Source organism: Molossus molossus, unplaced genomic scaffold (genome assembly GCF_014108415.1).
Source record: "Molossus molossus isolate mMolMol1 unplaced genomic scaffold, mMolMol1.p scaffold_m16_p_20, whole genome shotgun sequence".
Taxonomy (NCBI): domain Eukaryota; kingdom Metazoa; phylum Chordata; class Mammalia; order Chiroptera; family Molossidae; genus Molossus; species Molossus molossus.
Window position 1 is genome coordinate 20,667,528 of NW_023425356.1, and position 23,515 is coordinate 20,691,042.

The 23,515-nt window shown below is 45.5% G+C and overlaps 1 protein-coding gene across 3 annotated transcripts in view; it reads right to left on the bottom strand.

The window, feature by feature from the left end:
* Positions 1-3,088: 3,088 nt before the first annotated feature.
* The window catches only part of TUFT1 (tuftelin 1), a 38,131-nt gene continuing 17,704 nt past the window's right edge, over positions 3,089-23,515 (bottom strand). For all 3 annotated transcript variants that reach the window (XM_036271947.1, XM_036271948.1, XM_036271949.1), the window contains 11 exons: positions 23,041-23,142; positions 19,044-19,130; positions 18,475-18,564; positions 16,709-16,774; positions 14,080-14,193; positions 10,820-10,948; positions 10,174-10,268; positions 7,462-7,567; positions 6,439-6,522; positions 5,460-5,560; positions 3,089-4,575 (listed from right to left, as the gene is read on the bottom strand). In XM_036271947.1, coding sequence (XP_036127840.1) covers positions 4,512-4,575; positions 5,460-5,560; positions 6,439-6,522; positions 7,462-7,567; positions 10,174-10,268; positions 10,820-10,948; positions 14,080-14,193; positions 16,709-16,774; positions 18,475-18,564; positions 19,044-19,130; positions 23,041-23,142 — 1,038 coding nt within the window. In that variant the 3' untranslated portion in view covers positions 3,089-4,511. The remainder of the gene's footprint in view (positions 4,576-5,459; positions 5,561-6,438; positions 6,523-7,461; positions 7,568-10,173; positions 10,269-10,819; positions 10,949-14,079; positions 14,194-16,708; positions 16,775-18,474; positions 18,565-19,043; positions 19,131-23,040; positions 23,143-23,515) is intronic.

Here is a 23,515-nt window from a genome sequence, read left to right on the forward strand (position 1 = left end):
GACATAAGTTGTGGGTAACCTGGTGACCTTCTATTTGTGGGGGGCAGTCTTGTGGGACTGTGTCCTTAACCTGTGGGACTGATACTATCTCCCAGTGGACAGTGTCAGAATCGAGTTAAATTACAGAACACCTAGCTGGGGTCACAGAGAACTGCTTGGTGTGGGGGAAAAGCCTGGTGATCAGATGTGTCAGAAGTGAAGTGTTTTTGTGTGACTAGTAAGTACAGGAGACACACAGGTGGAAAAGTTTTTCCTAAACACCAGTGTTTTTCCAATTTTTTCCCCACTGTAATGTATTTTATACAGCTGGCCAGTTCACATACAAACACACATAGATAGACATAAAACAGATGTAGGGGTCCTGGAACTCCTGCAGACATATGCAAGTTTGGGCCCAGAACACAATGAGAGGGAGGAAAGGCCTTGGTGGATAATCGGCACTGAATTGATCAAGTCGTGAGGACCAAAGACTTCCTTCCCCTCAGCTATCTAAGATCCTGCCCTCTAAGACTTGGCAACCAACACCCTGCCAGGAAATTAATTACCCTGCCACCATTTACCCTCAATCCCATGAGCCACTGGGCTCCAGGGGAAGATTCCAGGGGAAAGGCCACTCACATTTTAGAGTTCAAAGTAGGTCTCCCAGCCAACCCACAGAGCACACAGAGGTGAAATTGCTCACCTTTAAAAAAAAAAAAGCTCCTTTATCCTTAACCTAGATAAGGATTTTCCTTGGAGAAAGGTGGGGGGGAGGGGAGGGTGCAGAATATTTAGGTCTCTAACTTTGAGTTTCAAGGCCATGGTGCTTAGAATTGGGACAGAGAAGATAGGAAACAATTTCTCCTTGCAAAGCTAGAGTCCTAAATTGAAGTGCGGAAAAGAGGCCAGGGGCCCTAGGCTAGCATCTACTGTTGGGTCAGAGCCTAAACAAGCTCAGGCCCAAGCTCACAGTGCTTGTCTCCAAGGAGTGAGAGCGCCCCGGGGATCATTAGAGGACCCACAAAAAACAGCAACACAATTTGAAGAGCTGATTAAAGAGAAAAGGCTGCTGTTCTTTCCTAGGGGACATTACCCTCCTCGGTCAAATGATCATGTCAGAGTATCTTTCCAGAGTAAATCATCGATCATTTCATAGTGAAAGTTCCTTTTATTCTTTTTTTGTTTTGTTTTGTTCCTCACCCGAGGTTATTTTTCCACTTATTATTCTGATAAAGTGGGAAGAAGGGAGAGAGAGAGAGAGACAGAGAGAAATATCGATGTGATAGAGCCACATCGACCAGTTACCTCCCGCACAACCCAGCCAGGGCCGGGGACAAACCACAGCCGAGGTACATGCCCTTGACCGAAACTGAACCCGCAACTCATTGGTCCGCAGGCCGATGCTCTAACCGCAGAGCCAAATCGGCCGGGGCTGAGAGTTTCTTTTAAATATGAGCAAATCAACTCCTGACTTTAGAAACTCAGTTGTTTAAATGTACCAATGCAGCATTTGGTTGAAATACCATGTCCCTGTCAGAAGAGGGGACCAAAGAAGAGGTAGGAGGATGGGAGCAGTGGTTGGGAGGCGAGGGTGCTCCTGCAAGCTGCTTTCCCACGTCGGGCTGATGCTCCTGGTTTACGGGAGGCTGCTGATGGCTACGTGTCTGGGCAGCTCTCCACACTCAGCTCCGAGAAACTGGCCTTCATGGTGCAGGTCCCAGGGAGTCAGACTCAATCTCCCCTCCACAGAATGTTCGAGGCACGGAAGAGCTGATTTACGAATGACATAACCAGGGCAGGCAACAAACAGGCCACTAACGTCAGGAGCAGCTTACTCACTGCACCTTCGCGGGCCCTGTGCCTTATCTCGTTGTCCTCTGGTCCCCACCCTGTTTCTCTAATTAAAAAGGCTGCCAAGATGTAACCTACCTTTCCCTCGACTCCTTTCTCCTCCCAGAGACCCTCCTTCGCCTCTGTGGCAAGCCCCTGCTCCTTTTTGGTGGTGATACAACTAAAGTCTGGGAAATACACACCAGGGGTACTTTTTTTGTCCAAGGAAGCTCTCGGTGCCCTGGTTCTAGTCTCCGGAGTGTCCCCAGAACACTTGATTACCTCCAGCTGGAATCTCGGATTGTCCACCAAGACCCAGGGCCCAGGTCGAGCGCCTCCCTTTCCTGCACGGCAGCACTCACTCGGCTTCCTGCAGCCTGGCGAGTCTCCTGGGCACCTGAGGCAGCCCCACCCTGCCTCCACCCTCCTCATTCTCAAAACAAGCACAGTCTAGATAACCCACGCCGAGCAAGGCTGCCAGAGAAAGTGAACCAGGGACTGTGAGAAGACAAACCCAGGTTTAAATCAGGTTTCTAATATGTTCTGAAACCTGGGGTGTGAGTTACCTGGGAAGCAGAAAGGGGCAGAAAAATTATGAGGAAAATTTACATTCTTTCCGTTGCAGGAGAAAGGGGGCGAGAGAAGAAATGGCCAGAGATGAAAGGGGGTGCATTTCTAGTTTCTTTGGTCCCGAGAAGATCCGTGTAAACTCAGCTGTGTCTCCATTGGCCCTGCAGTCAGCTCCATCCTTGGCAGAAAGAAAAAGAGCACTGACTGATTGAATGATGTCCAGAGATAGCCAAAAACTAAACCCTTCAATAGCTGTAATCAGCACGTACAGTGCTTTTTATTTCTGCAGAGAATGTGGAGTTACTCAGCTGCCTCCGGTGCCGATTGGCACATCTCTAATTACAGGATCTCCGCCTCTGACCAGTTCTTTTCTAACTGAGGACACACACTGGCCAAGCTTAGGGATCCCACAAGGCCACCGCCCAGACAGGGTCACAGCTAAATTTAGGGGCCACCTCCTCTAACGGAGGACTCAGGCCACGGTGCTGGGCTGCTGAACAGGGACATTCTAACTCCTTTGAATGCCACAGAAGCCTCATATCACAGTATTTGGGGTGTCCGGGCCACACCTCCCAGAAGTGGACAACAAGGTGCCCATCTTCCAGAGTCACTAAAATTATGTTATTTCATCCTTCCTGAAAAGTAAAAAGAAATCAGGCCAGGAGCTCAAAAAGACTCATCAACATAATTTATTAAATTCACCATACAAAGGACATAGCACAGGAAAAAATATAAGAACTGGAAAGGCCCATGGAAATCAACCAGTCTAAACCCCTGGTTTTACAAATGTGGAAACTGCATGAAGAAACCAGAACACCATTATCGACAAAGCCAGAACGTGACAGAGAAACACCCAGACTTAAAATCTTCTAGTCTGAACCAAACAGAACCTAAAGACTTAATCTATGTTTATTTTTCATTCTTCTGTGTCCTATAGTAGCACATTCTGATGCTTTTCTTCCTCTTGAGGCTAAGGAAGAGCCCTAAAGAAAACACTAGAGTGGTAGGGTCATTCAGAACCAGACAACAAACCCACAATGAAGCAGAGGGGTGCAGAGGGGTTAGGGGAAGAATTCCATTCCTCCCCGAGTCCTGATCACCCTCTTTCCCCGAATACACACCCGGACCTGATGTCTCAGGCAAATATACTTGCCTTCCTGAGGTACAGATCAGATGTGGAGGAGGAAGGGGTACAAGGCAGGTAAAAGAAAAAGAAAGATTTATGACAATGTCGTTCTGAAATGAAATCCAGTGGGAACACTTTCCCAGTGTCAAGCAAATCTAAGCATCGCAAGAGAAGGCTGAAGAACTCGGGTACTGAATCAGTTGTGAGATATAAGCAAAAACACCAATAACTTAGCAAAATAAATAGAACGAGAGTTTCGCTGAGATTGATGTAACCCAGTGAAAATAGTTTTTAGGCTCCGAGTCAGTCGAGATGACTGAGGTGTACCTTGTACTGCATCTTAGGGGGATCCCTAAGAGATCCTGGGAGTCTTCAAAGCAGAGAAGTCACACATAACAGTCTGTGGCCCTACACAATCTTTCTGCTCAAAGCTACTCCCTGAGTGTATATTCCCTTCTCCCCAGAAAGACAGGCTGGCCGGTTGAAGCTGGAGGAGACCCGGGTCAGCATGAGCTGAGGGTGGAGCCAGTAGAAAAATAGTTTGTTGCTAAGAACTGAGCTCTGTTTTTGGAAGGAACTTTGTTCCCCCAGGACACTCTCCAATCACTGGACATCTGTGTCTCCATCTTCTAGGGCCGAGGCAAATCTTGACATCTCTTCACTTCTCTCAACTGGAGAAGGGCCTGGGGCTGCTGAGCTCCAGTCTACAACAGAAGGGAGGCTCTGCTAAGAGAAAAACAGTAACTACAGGGATAAGGATACCGCCCTGGTTCCTGCCAGCAGGATGCTGTCCTCCAAGGGCTGCGGTGTCCAGAGGAGGCGCTCGTCCTTCATCCACTCAGCATACCGAGGACAGGAGTTTGGAAACGCGGGGCACACAAACCCCAAGTCCTGAGGGCAGCCAGGGAATGGTAAGGAAGTGAAAGTCAGTGCTAGCGGCCTACAGTGATGGCGAGTGTCTCCACAGGCGAGAGGCAGCAGCAGTAGCGGCATCCTCCTCCTCGGCTCAGGTTTCCACCACTCGGATGAGAGGCATGGGCTTTGGGCTGGGGGGCTTGGCTATCCTCACGCTGAAAAGGAAATTGGAAACACTGAGTTTGTGTCATTGCCCACTTGTCACAGAACCACCCCTCCATTATCTGTCTCTGGAATTCTACACTTCAGTGCTGGCTGAGCTCTCGGTTTCCAAATGCTTTGAGACAGTCATCGTCAGTGACATCAGGGAAGCCTTGGGTGGGACTTGTCTGGTGGCAGGGTGACGAAAAGAGGGGGGGCAACCAAACAACTGAGAAGTGAGTGTAGTTGTGATTCTTGATTTTTTCAATGTCTTGGACTTTTTTTGTGAATCCCTTGAGGGGAAAAAGAAGGCCCTCTTCCTAGAAATATGCACATATTACACATACACATTTTTGCATACAATTTCAGAGGGTTCATACACTTCCGCCAGCTGTCCGTGGCCTGCTGGGGGTTGTGGTAGCATGCTCTATTTGAAACTGGTTAGAAAATGGTTCAGATAGAGAATGGGTCAGATTAGAGACTGAGAGAATAAACTGCGATTTAAAAGAGCCTTGGGCCCTGGCTGGTTTGGCTCAGCAGTTGGAGCATCGGCCTGCGGTCCAGAGAGACCTGGGTTCGGTTCCCGTTAAGGGCATGTACTTAGGTTGCGGTTTGTCCCTGGCCCTGGTTGGGTCTTGTGGGAGGCGGCCACTTGATGTGTCCTTTTCACGTCGATGTTTCTCTCTTTCTCTCTCTCTCCCTTCCACACTATCTGAACAAAAAATGGAAAAATGTCCTCGGGTGAGGATAAAAAGGTATAAGTAAGTAAGTAAGTAAGTAAGTAAGTAAATAAATAAATAAATAAAAGATTTATTTGCCTTAGCACGAAAGGTTTGTCACAGCTCTGTCCCTTTCCTTCACTTCCCCCAGGAGCCGCACTCCATATACGCCCACTCACCTGCCCAGATTCTCTGTCTTGACCCAGGTCTGGGTGCTGAAGTTGGCATGACTGACTTGTTTCTCTATCAAGTGTTCCATCCGGTCGTGCATTTCTAAATTCTGTACCAGAAGTTATGAGGTTAGAACCTGCCTTCTTCTGGCTTGCCGTCCGGCACATTTAACCAGCTCATTCTGGTCTCCCCACCTGTGTCTGTGCTGCTGTCGACACACCCCTGCCATGCGTGCCACCACCAGGATGCCCTCTCCCCTTGTCTTCCCCGACCCAGCTCTCTCTTCCTCCAGTAATTGCTCCGGCCCTTCCCAGAGGAGCATTCTCCCAATAGCTCTGTGCAACACCGATCATTTCCCGTATCTCCTCTCCATACACATCCTGCATATACTTTCCTGGAGCCAGCTGAGATATTTACCTGCCCTTGTTGATATGCTATTCCATAAAGTATTCTTAGGTCTTTTTTAAAAAATGTATTTTATCTCTAACTCTAGACTGCAAACTCTCTGAAGACCAGCAACCTTGTCTCCCATTTCTTTTTATCTCGCCCGCCGCAAGGGAATTTCACACAGTGGCTGCAAAGCAACCTTCAGGTAGTCAATAGACAGGAAGGGCTCCGACGTAAGGTGGAAACTAGACGAGGAAGAACCATTAGCTAATCGAGCCCATCACCTTGGCCATGGAGAGACTCCCCTATGGAATGCCTCCTTCTTCAAAGCCCCACTCTGCGGTCAGCTCCTCTGCTAAGCCCACAGGCAGAACTAAGGGCTCGCCTCCATGCTGCCAGGACACATCATTAGCAACTTCCTAAAGTTTCTCAGAAAATGTTTACTCAGCTGAACTGAAGATCAACCAGCCATCCCAGATACTCACTTCCAGGCAGCAGCTGGACAAGACAAGCCCCTGCACCCCAGACATGCTCCCTCCCTTCTGTCCAGTCTTCTCTTCAAGAGCCTACTCCCTTCTTGGGGTTGCCCAGCGCACACACCTCTGCTTCCAGGTAGGCCATTTTCTCCTTGAGCTCCTGGATGGTGGTGTCCTTTGACTGGATCACAGTTTTTGAATTCTGGAGCTACAAAGATATGGGAGACACTGGAGCTCATTTTGAAATGACTCATTACACACTCATCAAACTTCACCCCGCTGCTGAGCAGAGACTAAAGGCCAAGTTTGCACTATTCACATGAGTTGCTTGGCTTTTCTATAAAAGCCTCATTTCAGTCAATATTTTTAAATAAATTTTTTTTTATTGATTTTTTTTTTTTTTTTTTTACAGAGAGAAGTGAGAGGAAGAGAGAGAGAAACATCAGTGAGAGAGAACACTGGCCGCCTCCTGCATGCCCCCTACTGGAGATCAGGCCCACAACCTGGGCATGTGTCCTGACTGGGAATCGAACCTGCGACCTCTTGGCGCATGGGTCAATGCTCAACCACTGAGCCACACCAGCCGAACTCATTTCAGTCACTATTAAACTCTGGATTATCCCAGTGTGGGGATAGGAGATGTGAGGGGAACACCACCCTGATAATCCAAAATAATGGATGATTCCAAAACCATTCCATTTCACTTTGGGAAACACAAGTTTTTATTCACTTAAGAAATATTTATTGAGTGCTTACTATATGATAGGCCCTACTGTAGACAACAGGAAACAACAGTGAACAAAACAGAAATCCTGGCCCTCATGGGGCTGACATGAAGCAAATATGCCATGACACTTAGGGGTCTTAGGTTCTCAAAACAGTTTGGCAAATGGGCATTTCCTGAGTATGCTATCCTCTAGCTCAGGTGGGGGAAAGCAGAAAATCTGCCATGAGGTACAGGGTTGATAATCTGCACACTGAGGAGTTTATTGTGATTTGGTAGCATAAATGTGATTTATGGAACCCTTCCAAATATAAGCCAAGCTCCCCAGGAGAATAAATAAGTAAATAAAAGCAAACACGGCTAGACTCGTTGCGGTGACTTCCAGAGGGGTAACCCATGGCAGGGGAGACCTGATCTGCTTACCTGCTCTATCATTTGCCGGACTTTCCGCTGCTGGCTCTTGAGCATGTCATCCAAGTGGTGGATTTTCTCCCGCAACCCGGCCACTTCTTTTTCCAGGTTAGCAGCTCTGGGGATAAAGAGCAGAAGGCTGAGGCAAGGGGAAAAGATGCTTTGTCTATCCAGTCCCAGGAAGAGCCTTGGGCTCAGGGTTTCCATCTGATGTGATTCCCTCTGCCCAATTCTTCAGTGGCTGCCCTATGGAGTAGAAGGGGGAATGTCGCATTGGAAGCATCACTAGAGATCATGTAGTCCAAATGAGGAAACTGAGGCTCAGAAAGGTAAGAAGTGGTAAGTCATTCTGAATAGTTCTAGAGGGCAAAACTAGAAACAGTAAGTAGGTGTTCCAGGAAAGCAGCTCTTATGTAAATGTAGAAAGACTCTCAGTATTAAAGCTGTCAGAATTGGACTGCCTTGTGTGTAGTGAGCTCCTCATTCCAAGAAAGAATCAAGCAGGAGCTGGGATTATGACAGCCAACACCATCAAGCTGGTGGCAGGGATTTTATATCAAGAGGGAGATCAGATTTGAGAATCCATAAAGCCTTTTCATACAAGTCTATTTCTAAGTCTCCTGATTCCTAGACACTGCTGTTTCCTTTGCATCGTCTAAGCAAATTGGGCCAAGATCCCCAAAGGTAAGGTGGCTGGAGAGAGTGTCCCGGAGTTTAGACCTCTGAAGAATTCTGGTACCCACTACTCTCCGTTTTTGCCAGAGGAAGCAGATAAATGCCTGCTGTTAGAAGGTGAGCATTTATGGGGCTGGGGATGGGGTACAATGCAATCTAAGCCCCCAAACATCCTTCCTAAGCTTCAAACAATCTAAATTTCTATCTTCAGCACTCCAGTACTCTCTTAGTGTCCTTTCATTTAGAAAATCAACATTTATGATGCATAGCTATTACTTGCCATCCCCAAACCTTGGTTTTAGATTATCTAGCCTTTTTACATAGAGTGGAAGGGAGGAAGACAGAGAGAGAAACATCAATGTGAGAGAGACACATTTATTGGTTGCCTCCCACAGGGGCTGAGGATCGAACCTGCAACCTAGGTACATGCCCTTGACTAGAAATAGAACCTATGACCCTTTGGTCTGAAGCTGATGCTCTAACCTCTGAGCCAAACTGGCCAGGGTGATATCTGGCCTTTTGTTTCTTCTGTTCATTCCTCTCTGTCCCTTGCTGGTGAGTGAGCACCACCACTGAGGAAGGGGGAATGTAATTTAAAGCAATTCTTGCTATGAAGTCAAGTCAGAAAGGAAGCTGTATGACTGCATGCTCCATGCCAAGTAGGCCTAGACTGTGGTTATCCCAAAGAGAAAATGCCCCCAGCAGACTGAGGGGTACAAGAAGGCAAGGATCATGTCTGTTAATCTTGGAATTCCTTAGAAGGCCCTTCAAGTCATGTCTGTTGAACTTGAAAAGGTCCAACTCATACAATGAAGATCAGACCTAATATGTTGATGTTAAATTTGATTTACCGCCCTGGCCGATTTGGCCAAGTGGTTAGAGTCTGTGGATCAGAGAGTCCCAGATTTGGTTCCCGCTAAGGGCATGTACCTCGGTTGCAGTTTATCCCTGGCCCGGTTGGGGTCGTGTGGGTGGCAACCAGCCGATGTGTCTCTCTCACATCGATGTTTCTCTCTCTCTCTCTTCCCCCCTTTTCCTCCCGCTTTATATGAAGATAAATACAAAAATGTCCTCAGGTGAGAACTAAAAAAACAAATTTGATTTACCACTAGAGATCTTATTTATCAATTGCCAGTGTCATAAAGAATTTCCAAATTACTGAAAGTCCGGAATGGCCCAATATTTGCTCTGTAGGTTTCACTGGTCTGGGGTCTCCAATACCCTCTGATTAGAGGGAATATGTAAAACACTCTGACCTCGAAGTGGAAAGGGGCTCAGAAATCCCCTCTGTGCTGACAGGTGGCCCTCAGTTGCTGAGCTGCTTCAAGTGAAGGAAGTGCAGTGTCTCTGCACGGAGTTGCTCACTGTACTTTTTGTTTATTTGTTTATTTTTTAATCCTCACCCAAGGATATTTTTCTATTTATCTTCAGATAGAGTGGGAGAAAGAGAGAAGGAGAGAAACATCGACGTGAGAGGGACACATCAACTGGTTGCCTCCCTCACGACCCCAACCAGGGCCGGGGACAAACCACAACCAAGGCACATGCCCTTTGCTGGAACTGAACCTGAGACTCATTGGTCTGCAAGCCGTCCTCTACCACTGAGCCAAACTGGCCAGGGCTCACTATACTTTTTGTCAGCACAACTTGTGAGGAAGCTACTCGATTTTGCCCTCAAGTGGTTTCTAGTCAGTTGTTTTGCGAGGAGGAAACTGGTATAAAAATCCCCCATCCACATCCAGGGAAACAAGCTGTGGGTTGATGTGCTGCAATGGCAGATGCTTTTCCAGCTCTTGACCTTGGTTCTCAAAATAAAACCCTTCTCTTACTCCATGGAAAATGAACTCCCGGGAGATGGCGGCTTCCCAAACAGTATCTCCCTGGGTGGGGCCCCACCCTGAGAGGGCACACTGTGAGTCAGAGCTGGAAGATTTGACATCAGCACCAGGCTCGTCCCCAGGTCTGGCCACCCTGGTAGCTGCAGGCTGTGTGGCCCGCCCTCCCCTCCCTGCACCCTGGCTTCATGGCGAACAGGGCCTGGGCCCTTACTTTTCTTGTTCTGCTTGGCAGTCGGCATTCTTGCTCCGAAGTTCCTCCAGGGCCACCTCCCTTTCCCTGACCTTCTCCAGTAAGGTCTGATGCTCCTGGAGGGGCCAAAGGAAAGAACATCTAGGATGAGGAGATGGCATCAGGTTCTGCATTGGGGGTGAGATGGCCACTAGGGTTGGGGCTCAGCTCCTGCTGGGCCTGGGATAGCTGCCAAAGAGCAGCAGGCCAAGCTGGTTTGATGGGGCACCCTCCACTGTCAGGGAGAACCCTTCCCACCCTCAGCACACAGAAACTTCCCAGCCTCACCCAGATGCCCAGAGGGAGAGCCTGGCCCTGCATTATCCAGCTATGGCTGCCAATCCCTCAGAAACCAACTGTGTGGCTCCTTAGGAACGGTCTCCAAAAGCCCATGAAGGGCAGCTGTCAAATAATCCAGCTACAATGGAAATGGGCTCAACTCTGGTTAGAAAGAGCTGAAGTTAGATGAGAGAAAGGCCTTTCCTTCCCTAACGGCTAAAAGATACTCAAAGGTATTTGCCAAAGGAAGCTGGGAAGTGTGTTTTCTTGGAACTGCTCAGATGGGAGTCTCCACGAGCATCTCAGTCAATCCCGGGCTGCACTTGGAAGAGCAGGGCTCCCCACTTGCCGTCTCCATCCCGAGCAGGCGCCTCTGCAGCTCTCCGACTTCCACTTCTTTCTGCTCCGCTCTGTCCTCTGCTCTCCGAAGGGCCACATGACTCTGCTCTGCTTCTCTCTGGTACCGGCTGAGTGTGACCTAAGACACAGGATGGCGATGTATGAAGTAGGGAGACAAAAGACCAAACGTGGATAAAAACCTCAGAAAAGAACCTAGGAACCTGGGTGCAGTGATGGGAGAAGGGGGGTAACTCTGATGAGCACACGGTCCTCTCCCATCACTGTTCTAGGACCACTTGAGAGACTGGCAGATTAACTCCATGTCTAGGGCTCATTGGCACGTAGATGGTCAAGCTTTTTAGAGGAACCTCTGGAAGTAAGCACCACTTTCCAGCGGCTGACTTCAACATCCCACATGTCCTCCAATGCCACCCAAAGTCACCCAACACCGTGACTTTCCCACTAAAGCAAACACAGAGGATCCAGGGGAGGATACTCCACGTCTCTCCTTCTGTTCCCCAACTCTTCCTCACCCTTTTGCAAGCCAGACTGCAGCCTATGTACAAAGGCCAAAGGCTACTAAGCACCAGGAAGAAAATTTTTTAAAATCTAAGATGATAAACTAATTTGGAAAGAACAGAAGTACAATTTTAGAATGAAAAGTAAAGTTGAAATTTGCTTCCTTTCCTCCCACACGCATTTTGCCAACTCCTAATTATCCTTCAGGTCTCGGCTTAGACACCCTGCCTCCACAGAGCTGCCGAGCCTGAATGAGATGCCCAGAGGACACAGCCCTGCCCTCTTAGAGCACTGAGTGGATTGTGCCCAGTCCCTCATGTGTACACCCCAGTAGACCATCAGCTTCATGATGACAGAGACCTTGAGCACCATTACATTTCCAGAGCTCAGCACAGTATCCATCACATAGTCACTGCTCGATAAAATCGCAAATGGATTGATGTTCATCTAGTCCAACCCTCTCCTTTCCCAAATAAAGGTCAAATGACCTATTTGAGGTTACACAGCTAGAACCCAGTTACTTCATCGTCCATTTCAATGCTTCCCAGTTACCCCACACTGACTCCCCAGTCAGTTACTAAGAGAACCCAGGTAACCTCTGGAAAGCCTAACCAGCCCTGGGAAAATAGAACACCAGAAGCCAGTTTGTCCAGCTCCTCCCAGAGTCAGAATTAGGGAGGAGAAAGCAAAGCACAGGATGATCTGTGCTAGGACGTGTCTATGCTGCACAGCAGCCCTGTCCAGAGCACACTCACTGCAAATCCTTCCTCACAGCAAGCAGCCAGCAAAACGAGAAACCAGGCTTAATGGCAGGTTGTTCTCATGGTAATTGACATCCTTGTCCTTCCTACCCCCAGGTTCAGGAAAGCAGACCACAGAGTCTAATTCATTAGGAGAGACTGAGAAAATCCCACATTAGCCTGGTACAGGCCAGCCCCATGGGCAGGAACTTACAAAACAAGGCCTCTCATTTCTGTACATAAACACTGTACAGGTTGATGTGTTCTCGGAACACAGTGTTAACAGAACAGAGACTGATCCTCCCACCCCACTGTAAGATCACAAAGAAGAAAGAAAACCACACTCCCCTGCTATGTCTGTCTCTGTAACTCTGGCCAGCCCTGCCCTGCCCTAAAGGAACCTCTTCATCATAAAAGCGTGCCAACCTACCCCAACAGTGGGACCAATCCAAGGAGTACCTCCTGTTTGCAGGTGGGTCCTGTGTACCATGCGGTCAAAGGCCAGCCCCTTCGAAAGAACCATGGGCGTGTGGCTAGAGCCTCAGGCTTTTACTTAAGACACTTGCTCAGGCTTTGAAACCAGGGCTCACAGAGCCCTCTATGTGTGGTCAAAAACAACAAGTACTTCACAATGCCTGTCAATGAAGAAATCTCTCTCCAAAATGCACAGTCTGGTCAGTGCTGCAGCCTCAACCTCCCCTTCCTCCTGTTCTCCAAGAAAGTAGGGAACAGCTGGTCACCAAACTGATACATCATCAACCACATTATCCAGACTGTGGACTCTGAATATATGTGGCAAACTCCTTTACTGAACAGCTTTGTTCTGAGACCAAACTAATCTTAGCATTGCCCTCAGTCGGAGCTATTGAGGAGAGGAAAACCTGCTTGTTCAACTACTCACTAAGAAAAATATAGGATAGCTCACATTTCTAAAACCCTTCAGAGTAATAACTATATTTACATAAATTATCACACTCCATCCACACACCAAGCCCACTTCATGACCACTTTTTTACAAAAGTCGAAACTGATGCTTAGGGAGTTTAATTCCTTGCTCAAGTAACACGTCGGCTACTCGAGAGGCAGTCAGTCATTCTCAGCGCCCTTCTTCCTCCCCGCAACCCTCCCTTCAAAACACCAGTCTCGTAAAAGAGAAGAGTTTGGGGGGCCTTCCTCTTTCCACCAGCTCCCAGCAGGTCTGGGCAGGGCACGGTTCTATCATTACACATTTATGACTCAAATCCCTTACATATGGATGAACAGCAGCAGATAACAGATGGTTAATCTCACACACAGTAGTTAAAAAATTGTCTAGTATCTGCCCAATGTTCCTCAGGTTATCCATAAGAACTTTCTGGAAAGTATGGAAGACCTCACATACTTTTAATTGTGTGTGTGTGTGTGTGGGGGGGGTGCCTTTCACTTTCCATTTATAGACGTGCATTTTTTAAATCTTCTATAATAACCTAGTATAACTTTTATAACAATAACTGAGATATTTGCTTAAGATCACAAAGCTTTGCATAGTAAAGCTAAGACCACATCTAAAGTCCCCCGACTCCATGGGCACAGTTCTTTCTAAGACCACAAAGATTTATACACTCATCTAGTCCACACGAGGTGCCCATCTTATGCCACGTACTGTGCCAGGTGCTGGGGATGCAGTGGTGAACTTGACAGCAACTGTCCTTGCCTACATGGGGCCGGGAGCCAGTAATTCTTATCATGGTAATTAGTGAAACAACCTCTGAATTACCTGCTATCCCAGAACACCGCCCCTTAACTTCAGTAGAGCTGTCCTTTGAACTATGGGCTAGCCTTGGAGAGCAAAAACTATAAATACCCAGGAGAGGGAAAAGCAGACAGGAAGTGCCCCAGGCCTCAAAGCCTAGAATTTCCAGTTGATGGCACCCAGCCAGAACGACATGAAGTCCATACCAAGAAAGTCACTGGCACCTATACCCAGCAGCCCAGCCCTTGGGGCACCTTCTCCTCAAATCCCAAATCTCACCTCAAAAGCCACACGATCTGACTGGTGCTGCTGCTCGGCCTCCTGCAGCTTGGCGAGCAAGTCCCGCACCATCTTCCTCAAGCTCTCGACATCTTCATTTATACACGTGTCCACCTACAGCCAGGGAAGGGAAGGGAAGGGAAAGCCACTATGAATGTAACCTGATAAGAGAAAGTTCCCCCCAACACTCACTTGTTTGGACCATCTAGTCCAGACCACCTTCACAAAGGAATTCATATCATGCGAAGGGTGAATTAGTCTGAGGTTCCCAGAACGTTTGAATCACTCATATGAAAACATTCTCTTCATACCCTAAAAAACTCAACTAGCCTCCTATCATCCGATTATTTTAGGACACAGTAATTTTTATACATATATGTATCAACTGACTGACAGGTATGTTTATGCCATCCTCATGTGTGTGTCCTGTTTCCATCGGACTAGCTCTCTGAGAGCAGGAACCTTGTTCCCCCCTTTGGACTACAGTTCCCCAAGGGCAGGGACTGTGCCACACCCATCGCAAGGGGAGACTCTCTGCACCTAGCACAGAGATCAGTATATGAAGTGTTACTGATGGATGGGCAAAAGCACCCAATAAGTCCAGGAATCTGAATCTATGTAGGAAAAGGTGTCTCACTGATTACTGTGAGCCTCCTGCAGACACACCCAATCATGGGTTGTGTTAGGGCTGAGCTGACATGCAGGGTCTCGCCCCCATCTCTGCAGCACAAATACGACACCTCAGTTACCAGCTGCCTGTGAGTCTGACAAAAAAACCTCTCCCTGCCTCACACAGTGGGAAGCAGCAATACCTTCAAACCAAAACCCAGTGGGGAAGAGGGCGACGGGGTCCCAACTGAATTATTACTTAGTCCTGCGGGCCTTCATTTCTCTGTCTGTGAATTAGTCAGAAGATTCCTTACCACGCCCTTCCTTACGGGCTGCCTCAAAAACAAGATACTATCTGGTAGGGCTTGAAGCTCATGAGAAGAAAGAGGGTGAATAGATAATACCAGTATCATTATAACTTGTTGTCAATAGCATATTTGCCAACGATGGTGACTCAGGGGAAGAGAAAAATCCAAACTGCGCCTCTGAGGTGAATCACAACATTCAGAATCTAGCGTCAGTAAGCTGTCAGGTCAATTCCCCACATCTGGACCTCTGCTGCGGGGCAGGTGAGGCCAACTTGATGGCTCCTGGAGCAGAACTACTATGTGTTTAGTTCAAACGGTGTTCTCAGAAGACAACTGAATGACATGGGAAATTTTCATGAAGAGAAAAAGGGACTTAGAAAATGTTGCATGGAGCCCTAGTTGGTATGGCTGAATGGTTAGAGCGTCGACCCACAGACCAATGAGTTGTGGGTTCGATTCCAGTCAAGGGCATATACCTCGGTTGCAGTTCATCCCTGGCCCTGGTCAGGGTCGCACGGGAGACAACCAATCGATGTTTCTCTCTATCTCCCTTACCCCCTCCCTACTAATGTCTAAAGATAAATGGAAAAATGTCCTCGGGTGAGGATAAAAAATAGAAAATGTTGCCCTGGCCGGTTTGGCTCAGCTGTTACAGCGTCGGCCTATGGTCCCAAGAAACCTGGGTTCGGTTCCCGCTAAGGGCATGTACCTCGGCTGCAGTTTGTCCCCGGCCCTGGTTAGTCGTGCGGGTGGCAGCCACTTGATGTGTCCCTTTCGTGTCGATGTTTCTCTCTCTCTTCCTCTTTCCCTTCCACTCTATCTGAACAAAAAAATGGAAAAATCTCCTCAGGTCAGGATAAAAAAAAAAAGAAAAGAAAATGTTGCATGGAGGAATTAGAAACAACCAACTAGATTTTGACAAAGTAATGTGGATAGATCTAAAAAAGTGGTGTTGGATAGAAAGGAAAACAAGTCCATTGTGAAAATCAAAAACACATTTACTAGACACATTTAAATCATGTGTTGGATATATTAGAGTGAGCATAGCCCCGGCAGGAAATACTACGTTACTCAAAAACATGAGGTAGGTCTGCAGGTACTGACGTGGACAGAAGGCTACACCATACTCTTCATTAAAACAAGCAAGCAAGGAATCATTATTATGACCTTGTATTTATGAAAAGAATGTGTATATTAAATACATACATTTATAGATGGTACATATGTATATAACAATATAGATACATGCACACATACATAGGGTATTTAAATATGGTTGTCTGTGTTTTTTAAACACTCTATAACGTTGGTACTTACCTTTGGCTAAACACTATAATAATCTGAAGAGCTTTTAAAAGTCCTGATGCCCAGGTCACACCTCAGACCAATTAAATTACAGTCTCTAGGGATGGCATACAGGCATCATGTCCTTTAAAGCTCCCAAGGTCATTCCAATTGGCAGTGAAGGACGAGAAGCACTGCTCTAGAAGGATCTACCCATTTCAATCTGCTAACAGTGGATACTTCCAAAGAGTGGATTGGGAAGGAGAGTTTCTGTTTTATATGTTTGTCCATTGTTTGAATTTTTACAGCAAATTAGTGCTACTCTTATATGTAGTAAAAAAGAAAAAGCAATCAATAAAGGGGTCAGGGAGGAGGATATCCTGCCTCCTGGCTAAGCAGTCATTACCACCATTTTCCTTGTCACCTACCTCAGGTGGGTTGCTGTACAGGGTCATGGGACTTTGGCTAAAACCATTTGGCTTCTCTAGTACCACCTGTTCAAAAAAGTAAATAAAATAAAACTGGTAGTTAAAACAGTCCCAAGCAACAAACTTCAAAACATTATTCTTCTAAGATTTCAAATCTTAGATAGATAGATAGACAGATAAAGGAGGAGACTGAGTTGCGGAGCCCTGGCCGGTTTGGCTCAGTGCTTAGAGAATCAGCCCAGGGACCAGAGAGTCTCGAGCTCGATTCTGGTCAAGGGCACGGACCTCGGTTGCTGTCTGGTCCCTGGCCTTGATTGGGGTCATGCAGGAGGCAATCAATTGATGTGTCTCTCTCACATCGATGTTTCTCTCTTTCTCTCTCTCTCTCCCTCCCACTCTATCCGAAGAATAATGGGGGGAAAAATATCCTCAAGTGAGGATTTAAAAAAAAGAGGAGGAGAGGGAAGGAAGGGGAGGAGGGAGGAGGGAGGAGGGTGGGGGAAGGAAAGGGAAAGAAAGATTCCTAGTACTATATGGAAAAATGGAAAGGAGAGAAGTGGAGAAACGTGTGCCACCTTGAAAGGGAATACTCTAGCCTTGCAGGAAGGATGAAGGAAACCTCAGGCTAAAACCTTTCAACAGACTTGAAAATATGCAGGCCCAGTCCTTGCAGCCCAGGGAATACAAGCAGCTGCCTGCCACAGACAATTTCCCTTGCCCCTTAGGGATCCTGACAAGGTTTGACTAATCATAAATCAAAGGCGAAACAGCATTTGCTACAATTCTTTCCAATCCAAACCTGATTATTCATCATATGACTGCTGACTGTGCAAACAAGGGGCCTGGACTTTTGGGCCAGTCTCTGAACACACATTCTTCAGTCACCTGACACAGCACCTCCCACAAACTAGATGTGAGCTCAGGCAGTGAAAGTCCTCCTTGCAGCCAAAGCTAAGTGCACTGGGGGGATCGGCCAGTACACACCCAAACCAAACAGGAACTTGGCCGGCACCAGCTTCTTGGTCATGATTCCCTCAGGAGAAGGAGGGCAGGGGCTGCTGGAGAAAGACCACCCCACCAAACCAAATGCACGTGAAGGAGAAACAACTCAGACTCTAACGAGGGTGGGGGGTGTGCGCACACACACGTGTGTAGTCATGGAAAAGACAGTTCTGCTTTCCTGAGGACATTTCTATCCTCAAATTATAGAAAAGCTGAAAAGCAGGATCCCAGGAGTGTCTATCCCAAGAAGGTCTCTCCAATTAGTTCAGTTGAACAAACTTTTACTGATGACCTTCTGCATCGCAGCCCCTGTGCTGGGTGTGAGGATGCAGAGACAGCGGTAAACCCTAACCTCAAGGAGCTTCCCATTCACCCTACAGGTGTCACCCAAATTGAACACAATCAACTTATCGGTTTGGATTTATAGGTGACTGCTTTATCAGACTTTGTATTACAAGAAGATGGATCACAGAATACTTATAGATAAGAGGTTTTGCCGATAATGTAACAATAATTTTATTTCTAGAAGTCCAATTTCTGGACAGTGTTTTAGGAACAGGTGTACTTATACACGAGCTGAGGTATGTAAATGCCAGTGCCCCTTACCAAGGCTGTGGGTGCTTCGAGACACTATCACCACCTATATTCTCTCCTTTCCTGGCAGTGGTGTTAGATTCAGCACCCATGGGGTGACTGGTAAATAGACTGCCTGGCACAACCCCACCTCCTCAGTGAGGACCCAACCATGGACCATTTCCTATTACCTGTATCTCTTGTCGATGGTGAGACTCTCCTGGATCTCTGTCAAGCTTGCTACTTATATCTTCCCGGAGTTTCTGCAAACAGTTCCTGGCCTGGGAGGGGAGAACAAGGAGCTTCAGCTTTGGGATAGAGAAAGACAGCACACCAACACACCCATCTTTGTGGCCATCCCCAACTGGACTCCTAGGAGTCAGGGTACTGTTCCAAGCACTGGCTGGGAGAAGGTGTGTCCCTAGTCAGGAGGGGCTACAGCCCAGTCCCTGCTCTGCCCCAGGGAGCTAACATTCTGGTTAGCACAAAAGACAAATGAGTAACACATGTAGCATGTTATATGGAGACAGGGTGAGGATTAGGAAAAGCTGGGAAAGCAAAGGTGGCAATTTTAGACAGAATGGCTGGGGGATGGTGCTAGGCACATTTTTATATTTAACAGATGACAGTGTATAATGGCACTTTAGAGATGAAAGAAGTAAAAGGGAGAAAAGCAGAACCCACATAAGAAGGGAGCTAAGAAAGTGTGACATTTAGAGAAATGACCAAGGTCATTTCCAAAGAGAGAAAGGGTGCCCACCTCCTGGATGTACTGAACCTCACTCTTCAGCTGGTTAATATTTTTCTCATGGATCATCTTGTCTCCAGACCTCCCCTTCAAATACACCTGAAAGAAAGAAAACAACACCCCTCAGTTAAGAAATCTCCAGTTTGCCCAGCTGATGTGGCTCAGTGGACTGGGGGTCGTCCCATGGACTGAAAGGTCCCGATCAGGGCACATGCCTGGGTTTCGGGCTTGATCCCAGCGAGGGGCGTGCAGGAGGCAGCTGATTGCTGTTCCTCTCTTACATAGATGTTTCTATCTCTCTCTCTCCCTTCCTTTCTCTCTACGAATCAATAAAAACAATTAACAAACAAACAAACAAAAAGAAACCTCCAGTTAAATCAATTCCACACAGGCAGCCTCATACACTGCTGGTGGGAGGGTAAATTGGTACCACCTTTTGGGTACCAATTCAGTGATTCAGATCAGAAGACTTACAACTATATTTACTTTTCCACCTATAAAATCTACTTATGGAAATTTATCCTAATGGAATAAATTTAGCTAAAGTGGCATAAACATTCCATATATATATATATAAACTCATGGAAGGAAGGCTGTAAAGGGAATTTACACATTTTCTCTATATATCATGCTTGAATCTTACAATTTTTTTTATTACTTGTGCTATAAGACATATACAATTTAATAACACATTTAGCAAAATATTGTTTATGGCTGCAGAAACAGAAATAGACAAATGTCTACCAATGGGAAAATACATAAATGAATTATGGTATCTCTATAACAGAATACTATGCAGCCATTAGAATACCAGATATTTACATTTATGGACACAGAAGATGTTATAAACTACAATGAAATTGGCGGGATGGGGGCAGGCATATTACAGAATAAAGTATATAATACAATTCTATTTTTTGAATAAAATACATATGTATATAAAAATGTTGGGAGGATATACAATAAAGTGTTTAACAAAGATTACATTAATAAAATTATGGGGTAGTTTTACTTTCTTTAAGGGCCACACAAAAATTTTGAGTAAGAGATAAGAATTAATTAAAAGCACTCAGATCGCAAAGAGGTAAAACTATCTCTATTTGGCAGATGATAAGATCAAGTACATAGAATATCCTAAGGAATCCACAAAAACCTATTAGAACAAATAAAGGCATTCAGCAAGGTTGTAGGATACCAGATCAACATACAAAAAATACCTTTAGTTGTATTTCTATACACTAGCAATGAACAGTCCAAAAATGAAATTAAAAAACAATTTTATTTAGAATAGCAACAAAAAGAAAAAAACGACTTAGAAATTAATTAAACAAAGTTCAAGATTTGTATTCTGAAAATTACAAAACATTGTTGAAAGAAATAAAAGATCTTAAAAAATGAACTGTCTTCATTTCATGGACTGGAAAACAGTATTGTTAAGATGGCAATACTTGCCAAATCAATCTACAGATTCAACGCAGTTGCTATCAAAATCTAAGCTGGCTTCTTTGTAGTAACTAACAAACTGATCCTAAAATTCATATGGAAATGCAAAGGATCCTGAAGAGCTGAAACAATCTTAAAAAAGAATAAAATTATTACAAAGCTATAGAAATCAAGAGAGAGTGGACCAGCATAAGGACAGACTTGTAGATCAATGGAATACAACTGAGAGTCCAGAAATAATAATAATACAATAAAAACACACTCAACTGATTTTGACAAAGGTGCCAACACAATTCAGTGGGGGAAAGAACGGTCTTTCCAACAAATGATGTTGGTAAAAACAGAGATCCACATGCAAAAGAATGAAATTGGACCCCTTCCTCACACCATCACAAAAATTAACCCAAAATGAATCATAGTCCTATTCATAAGAGCTAAAATTAAAACTCTTTGAAGAAAATATAGTAATAAATCTTTGTGGCCTTAGATTAGCAAAAGCCTTCTTAGATACAACACCAAAAACACAAGTGACTAAACATATATATATATAAATCGAATTTCAAATTAAAAACTTTTGTTTTGCGCTGGCCGGTATGGCTCAGCTGTTAGAGCATCAGCCTTCGGACCAAGGAGTCCCGGGTTCAATTCCGGCCAAGGGCACGTACCTTGGTTGCGGTTCACCTTCAGCCTTGGTTGGGGTCGTGCAGGAGGCAACCACTCGATGTGTCTCTCTCTCTCTCTCTTCCCCTCCTTCCCACTCTGTCTGAAGATAAATGTAAAAATATCCTCAGGTGAGGATTAAAAAAACGACAACAACAAAAAATGTTTTGTTTCAAAGGACATTACCAAGAAAATGTAAAAAAAAAAAAAAAAGCCCCAAAGAATAGAAAAAATATTTTAATATTTCCAAATCATATACCTAATAAGGGTCTAGCATTCAGAATATATATAGGACATCTTTATATAATCTTTGCTACATCCCAACAATCAAAACACAACTGAAATTTTAAGTAGTCATAGGATTGGAGAAAATATTTCTCCAAAGAAAATATACAAATTGGCAGTAAGCATATGAAAAAATGTCACTAGAAAAATGCAAGTTAAAATCACAACAATACATACCACTTCACATCCAATAGGATGACTATGATAAAAAAGATAATAACAAGTGTTGGTGAAGATGTTGAAAAATTGGAACCCTCATACATGACTGGTGGGAATGTACAATGAAAAACATACTTTGGGAAAAATCTGGTAGTTCCTCAAAAGATTAAATGTAGAGTTACCATATGACCAAGCAATTCCACTCCTAAGTATATACCAGAGAACTGAAAACATGTTCACATGAATATTCAACTAGTACATGAATATTCACAGCAGCATTATTCATAATAGCCAGAAAGCAAAAATTACTCAAATGTCCATCAATTGATAGGTAGGTAACAAAGTGTGAAATGGATAGCCATGCAAGGTAATATTATGCAGCCATTAAAAAAAATAAATATTGACATATGTTGCAACATGGTTGAACCTTGAAAATATGTTAAGTGAAAGAAGCCAGGCACATAAGGCCACATGTTGTATGAATCCATTTACATGAAATGTGTAGCCCTGGCCAGTTTGGCTCAGCAGTTAGAGCATTGGCCTGCGGTCCAGAGAGACCCGGGTTCGGTTCCCGCTAAGGGCGTGTACCTCGGTTGCAGTTTGTCTTGGCCCTGGTTGGGTCGTGCAGGTGGCAACCATTCGATGTGTCCCTTTCATGTCGATGTTTCTCTCTCTCCCTCCCACTCTATCTGAACAAAATAGGAAAAAATGTCCTTGGGTGAGGATAAAAAAAAAAGAAATGTCTAGAAGAGGCAAATCCATTGAGACAGAAAGTAAATTGGTGATTGCCAAGAGCTAGAAGGAGTGACCTCGTATTAATAGTAATGCTGGTTACTCAACTCTGTGAATATATTAAAAACCACTGAACTGCACACTTTACATTGATTGTATGGTACATGAATTATATCTCAAAAAGCTATTTATTAAAAAGAAATCACAGCACTGGCTGGGGTGGCTCAGTTGGTTGGAGTGTCATCTTGTACACCAAAAGGTGGCAATTTGATTCCCGGTCAGGGGACATACCCAGGTTGTAGGTTAGATCCCTGGTTGGACAACTGATCAATGTTTGTCTCTCATATTAATGTTTCTCTCTCTCTCTAAAATCAATTTAAAAATTTTTAAATAAATAAAAATTGTTTTAATTTTTAAAACTATGTTTCATAACACACCTTCCACTTGTCTCCATAACCTCAGCCATGTAGTCAGTGGATAGACACCAAGAAAGGTCATCACATCCATCACTATGCCTGCAATGCCTGCAGTCAGGTTGCACCAAAGTCACTACAGACTGATTGGGCCTCCTGGTGTTAAGATTTTCCCAGGAGAGGGTCAGGAACCAGCATCACAGATCTGGTTCTTTCTAGTCACACCATAAGCTCCCTTTGATGAAGCCAGCACTCCCTCTCACAAGCAGCAGGAAGAAAGAATGGAGGGAGAAAAGGTGGACGTGAACTAAGCGTACCTTAATGATCTCCTCATGTCCATCATTGGACTCCACCAGTTCTGAGGCCAGGGAATGACTGGATGCGTGGCCAGATACCATGGCATAGGTCTTCCTGCCTGCCTGAGAAGAGAAAAAGAGAGAAAAAGGTGGCTCAGAAATCGTATGTCAAGCCCAGAACTTCTGCACCTTGATCATTGCAGACAACCTGCTCCTCCAAAGGCTTGAAGAGTTAGTCTGACGCTCCCCTCTAAAAATTCATTTCAGAACCTCTGTTAGAAGCCACACAGCAGCAAGAACACCAGATGGGTAAAGTTAGTAGAAATTGCAGGTTAGTTTTCATTTTAGGGGGGGTTTCCCCATCCTCCAAAGCAGCACACCATGCTGAGGTCAGCTCAGAGTGCCTGAAAGGAAATGTTCCCAGGCAGCAGCAGAGATGGCTCCAGGCAGCACTGGAATGAGGGTTCAGCGTCAAGGAAGAAGAACTGGCTGAGGG